This window comes from Marmota flaviventris, chromosome 10 (assembly GCF_047511675.1).
Source record: "Marmota flaviventris isolate mMarFla1 chromosome 10, mMarFla1.hap1, whole genome shotgun sequence".
Taxonomy (NCBI): domain Eukaryota; kingdom Metazoa; phylum Chordata; class Mammalia; order Rodentia; family Sciuridae; genus Marmota; species Marmota flaviventris.
The window spans coordinates 86,796,668-86,802,832 of NC_092507.1; the positions used below are offsets into that span (position 1 = coordinate 86,796,668).

Genomic DNA, 6,165 nt, shown 5'->3' on the forward strand with positions numbered 1-6,165 from the left:
CCAGGCATCTGAGAAAACAAAGTGCCCTCACAATCCTTCCAGTGTTCAAGGGGTCTGGAGGCACCAGAATATCTTCAAGTCCCTTTTTAGTCATGATAACGCTTAAAAGAACACATGATGACAGATCTCATTATGCAGATCTTCCTTGACTTTATTTGATCCTAGAATCCAACAAAATGAATGCCATTCAGAACCTTCCGCCTGCCCCACTCGTGAAAGCTAGACTTAGAGCCCGAGCAAAGGAAGTGCCATAAAGAGGGAGCGAGGCACAAAGATCACTCTGTGGGTGACAGAGATGCGGGCTGTGCTTCGCCCTGACTCTGCTACCAGTTCCAAGAGTGAGCTGCAGTCTGCTTACACATCAAAGTGGGTTCCAGTTCACTGTGTGTGGAGAATTATTCAAGCCATAATTAAAACACGTCCACAGGCAGCTTTAGAATACCTCAAATGAAGACTGGGTGGACCTTGTTCTCATCCTTGGATGAGAAACTAAGGCTAAGGTCACTGTACAACCCCATCAGCCCAGTCCTCAGCGGAGGGAAGTGTTAGAGGAAGATCTCTCAGTTATGTGCTACCCGACCCCCCACCAGAGCTTGCAATTGATTCAGTTTCATTTTGAAATATTTACAAGTGTTTTCTACCTATATGATTCTACTATTTTGCTGAAAGGGGATTTGGGTCCTTCAAGGGGCACCAAAGGTTTAACTGTGGACAGACTACCTAGGTGGATGACAGGCAAAGTTTGGTGAGGCCCAGAGGCTCTGATCAATGTGCAGCATGGACACCTCCTGCAGCACTGGGAGTGGGACGATGAGTCCTGTCTTATGCACAGATGCCCTTGCCCAGCACTCCCAGAGACCAGGACCTGAGTTTTCTGGGTCTACATGGAGAACCACGAGGAAGAACCAGCATTGAATGTCTGGGTGGCACTGAGGTCCACTGAGAAGAGGTTTTCTTGCAATGGCTCATGTTCAGTGCCAACATAGAATGTTCCAATCCACCTGTGTAAACCTGCATGTGTTAAGCCACAGACTAGCCACATATCATGACCAGATTTCAGTTTGATACCTTGGCTTTTTGGGGCTGAACCTCATTGTTCACCAAGAACCCCATGCCTTCTTTCTCCATCAGGACCTGGAGAATCCCAAGGTTTCATTAGAAAGCCAGGTAAATCCAGTGCAGAGGACGTCAGAAGACTAACCTTGAGATTCTGTTCATTTCTGACGATTTATGGACCAGCCATGAAAGAAAGTAGCATCTTCCTGTGCCCATCAAGCCTGAATTTCAATCTAGAAATCCAGGTCCCTATGTATGTCTCTATAGAGACACATGTCCGGAAGGTCCTATCCTCGGGGGGCTTCCCTCCAATGGAGCCCCCTGCTGTGCTTTCCTTTCCCCATCCACTCTTTAGGCAATGTCTGAAATGGTGGGCTCTGTGTTCCCTCTAAGGTGACCTTTCATCCTGGTTATACCTACAATTGCCTAGAAGTACACTTTTGAAACACACCCAACTAGGCAGCTGTTGGACAGGAGCAGTGAATGAGACCCTGGTTATACATGAACTTGGAGCCACAACGACGACAGGGGACAGTAGAGAACACAAGGATGTTTGGCTGCCTAAAGTCCCTCACTATTGCTGTCAGCTCAGCACAGAGTTGGGAACATCTGCCTGGGTGGATGGTACCCCGGGCATCATAGCTCTCCAGAGGGGCAGGGTACAGCTCTATGCTCAACTGGCTCAGCCTGGCAGTGTGAAGCAGCAGGTCCCTCAGGGTTGACATAGAGAGGCGGTTCCCATGGATGCTCATGATCACAAGCTGGGAGCAGCGGCTCAGGGCAGGCAGGAGGGCCTGGAGCTGGGAGTCAGTGATCCCGCAGGCTTCCAGGTCGAGGCTGTTCAGGGTGGTTGCAGTGCGGTCCAGCAGGATTTGGAGGGGCTCCAGACTGAAATCGGTCAGTTTGATGCCCCTCAGTTCCAGGTGTCTGAGCTGTCTGGCGTTTGGATATCGGGAAAGATAATTCCAGTCAGAATCGGACAGTGGGCAATTGGTTATTGAGAGGGTCTCCAGGGGCGTCTTCAGGTGCCTAAGGAAAAACCAGATAGTTAGTGCTGAGGAGCAATGTCATGGAGGCAGAAGACAAATTGGCCCAAACCCAAAGTCACCCTGGTGATCTGACAATGGTCCACACTTAGGATGCTGCCTTTTGCAGAATCTGGTCATTCACCTCACCCCATGTCAGGGTGACCCTTTCACCACATCTCCTGTGATGAGTCCGCATCTCGGTGTCCCCTCCTCTCTGCCAAGCAGAAAGTCACAGGTCTGGCCACAGGAGGTCATGGGGAGTCATGTATGAAGGACACATTTGAACAGGATGTAAAAAATCCACTGGGGTGAACCCTCTGAGAGGCTCACACCCTATATCCTCAGCAAGATTTCCACCCCTGCTCCTGACCCTTACACCCAGGATCACTACCTGGAGTTCAGAACAGCCTTCCCCAGGTGGGTATAGAGGCAGGTCCTCTGCTCCCAGCTGGGGAGCACAGAGCTTCCCTGATGACAGGTGTCAGTGTGGGGGCTTCCCTCCTTCCAAGCCCTCTTCTCTACCCGCTTTCCACCACCTTCACTGGACAGGCATCCCACGGAGGGAACATCAATCCCATCCCTAGCTCCTGTCCCTCCCAACTGGATTCCCAGCATGATGGCACTTCCCAGACTATGGGCCCTCCTTTAGGAGTTTGCTCCAACACACGTTATGCAAACTAGCTTCAGAATCCAATAGGAACAAAAGGATGGGTTATTTACCTTCCAGTGTCTTATTAACCATGAGAGTGTCAGTGGCTGGTAGGTGCAAATTTCCTGTAACTGGTCTGCAGAGGGTGCTCGCCCCCCCTTACTCACCTCAGCACCTGTTCCAGGTGGCCCTCGAGGAGGAAGACAGCATTGGCACAGAACTTCCTCAGGCAGTCCATCCCGAGGAACTGCGAGGTGAGCTGGGCAAGCAGCTGTTCCTGCTCCTCTTGGGAGGTGTAGGCAGGCACATAGACCTGGGAGACAAGCAGCTTCCTCAGGTTCCTCATCTGGCCCAAGAAAGGAGCACAAGCAGCCAAGGTGGAGGGCGCCCAGGCGCAGTGCACTTCCACCTTCTGGACAGAGTCCAGCTGCAGCAGTCTCAGGACCTTCCTGGTGTGACGGGTGGGTTTCCCAAAGATCTTCAGCCTATTGCAACACAGGTGCAGCCTGTCCCTTCTCTGTCTGACCCACAGGAACAAGTGGGTCAGGAATTCATCCAGGGGTCTTTTTCTGAGGCTCAAGTCTATGAAAACCTTGAAGGGTGGCTTAGCTGCCATTGCTGGACCAAGTTTCAATGTTCGATTCTTCTTAATGTCCTCTGGTGAGCAGGCATCAAACACGGCTCCAGACCACATCCTCCAGAAGTTCTGGGGAACATCCCGCAAATCCAGCACCTGCAGTTTCCACCTCCTGCGGGGATGACAGCAGAGTCTCAGCCCCGAGGCCCCTTCCTTCACCTCTCAGCTGCTGCCCCCTGCTCCACCTCTTCCTTCTGTCTCACTTTTCTCCATCCACTTCCCTCCAATCCAGCCTGGTGCCCCCACTTGTACAGACTGAGGCAGGGGCAGTTACTGCCTCCTTCATGGGTCACCACAGCTGCCACAAGCACCTCCACATCTGGAAGCCTTTCCCAGATGGGGCTCAGCATGGCCAAGGCCTCTCCACCCCTCCTTGCTGGCAGCACAGGAAGCCTGTGGTGCACAATTCAGCACCCACTCTCCCTGCCTATTCCCATCCCTTCCCTGGCACCGAGGGTGCTCCCTTCCAGGCCACCTAGGTCCCCCTCACCTGGGGTGATCCTGCTGGGCAAGCAGCATGTCCAGCCCATCCAGGGCCACTTGGATCATCTCAAGCTGTGGCTTCCTCATCAGGGCCCCCAGGGGCAGGCGGGTGAAGGGCCAGGCCTGTACCATTTTCTTCAGGACCTCAGTGTGTCCCCTGCTGAAGGCCTCCACAAAGAGTGGTGGGAAGAGCTCTATGGGCAGGTCCTCCAGATCCAGGACAGCCCTGGACTTGTTGCTCAGCAGGCTGCGCCCTGCCAGCTCCAGCAGCGTGGGTGGGGACTGGATGCTCATCCTGGGGAGTCTGAAAGAAGAAAAATCCTGGCAAATGGTCCAGGGAAAAGGTCACTATCCCATCCATTGCCAGCCTCTGGGAAGGGGGTACTGGGAAGTCTATAAGCACACCTCACCCTTATGGGGGAAAGCTTTGGATTATTATTTTGTCCTTTTAAAGGGGGAATTGGAGTGGCATGTGACCTAAACAGTAGGCCCCTAGATTCAACAACTATATGGCTGGAAATGGACTTGCCCTCATATGGATGACATTCGTTTTAATTTTTTAAAAAATGAGCATTTATAAAGCATGTGCCCATATTATAAAACACTTGGATATTACAACAGAGTCTCATGGATATCTGTTACACATGTGACATTCTGCCATCTTAGGGGGATGTTGAAGAGAACAAACAGATCAGAACAGAGTCTGTGAACTGTTCCATGAGATCATTTGAAGCTTTTGGTTTAATTTGTTTAAACAAATTATAAAAGTACAAAACCACCTAGGCCATACAGTATACTCTTTTAGGGGCCGATATTGGCGACTGAATTTAGGACACTCAACCACTGAGCCACTTCCCTAACCCTATTTTGTATTTGAGATGGAGACAGGGTCTTACTGATTTGTGTAGCATTTCGTGTTCTGAAGCTGGCCTTGGACTCTAGTCCTCCTGCCTCCTCAACCTCTTGAGTTGGCGGGATTATTGGTGTGTGCCACCACACCCAGCCAAAGAGTATAATTTATAGACACACAATATAAATATTTCCATCATCAGAAAATAGAATTGCAATCAAATAGATTGAAATAGGAATCCAATCTCCTTGGTGAAGAAAGTGGCTGGGGCTCGAACTGGGCTTGATCCTCAGCAGCACATAAAAATTAAAAAATGGTGGCCTGGGGATATACCTCTGTTATTAGAGTGCTTGCCTCACATGTACAAGGCCCTGGGTTCAATCACCATACCACCAAATAAATACATAGATAAATAAATAAATTATATTGTCCATATTTATCTTAAAAAACAAACAAACAAAAAAACAAATCAATAAAAGTTGGGCGTGGAGCCTACACCTATAATCCCAGGGGCTCTGGAGACTGACACAGGAGGATCAAGGGATCAAGGCTAGCCTCAGCAAGAGCAGGTGCTAAGCAACTCAGTGAGACCCTGTCTCTAAATAAAATACAAAACAGGGCTAGGGATGTGGCTCAGTGGTAGAGTGCTCCTTAGTTCATATACCCGGTATCGAAAATAAAAAAAAGAGAGAGAGAGAGAGAGAGAAGAAAGAAAAGAAAAAAGAAGGAATTTGAAAGTGACATAAACTAAAATGGAAATCCTAATATTCAGCATAAAGGCAAAACCACACTGAGAGGCAAAATCGAAGGCCTGAGTTGGTTCATGAGAAAAGACAGGAACAAAATTGTTCCTGAATCCACACAGGTGAGGAGGGAAGGCGCTGTTCCTTAGGCCAGTGAGGGACTTACAGGATCTGGCCAGGTGTGCAGGTGCTCTGAGCTTCAGCAGGTCAGGATGTGTCTCCTTAGGCTGCAAGACTCTTGTGCTTCTCTTCTGGCTCTGCAGAAGCTTTTATGGGCCTCTCTGGCCACGCCCCCACCTCCATCTGATTGATCAGCATCCAATCAGAAAGCAGTATGTGATCACCTTCCCCAGTCTCCGCCCACTTAATCATGATGGGATTTTCTTCCTTGCATTAGTTCATTGAATCTGATGGTCATGCAAGAGCAGCAGAATCGGAAGATGTGAGAGTCAATGATGCCTTTGTCCATGCACTCCCCACCGTGGACTCAATTTTGTCCGTATGTGACCTTCCTGTTTCTACTGTGAGACGTAAAAGTATTTAATCCCTAATGTAAGAAAAACATTACTGGAAAATACCTTTCTACAGGGATCGTAGCCATATCAAAATTATTTGAAAAAATAATAATTTTCAAAAATATTTTGAAAACTCCAGAGAGAAAACAGCTTTTGGAAGACAGTAGTGTCATCCACAAAGATTACAGAATGGAAACCATGTTT

At 49.3% G+C, this 6,165-nt stretch overlaps 1 protein-coding gene across 1 annotated transcript; it reads right to left on the bottom strand.

The window, feature by feature from the left end:
- Window positions 1-1,511: 1,511 nt before the first annotated feature.
- On the bottom strand, window positions 1,512-4,147 carry LOC117794674 (PRAME family member 12-like). The gene is made up of 3 exons (XM_071618623.1): window positions 3,861-4,147; window positions 2,901-3,482; window positions 1,512-2,085 (listed from the first exon to the last, which is right to left on the bottom strand). Exons 1-3 carry the CDS (start codon window positions 4,145-4,147, stop codon window positions 1,512-1,514), a joined length of 1,443 nt encoding a protein of 480 aa, XP_071474724.1.
- Between the last annotated feature and the right edge of the window lie 2,018 nt (window positions 4,148-6,165).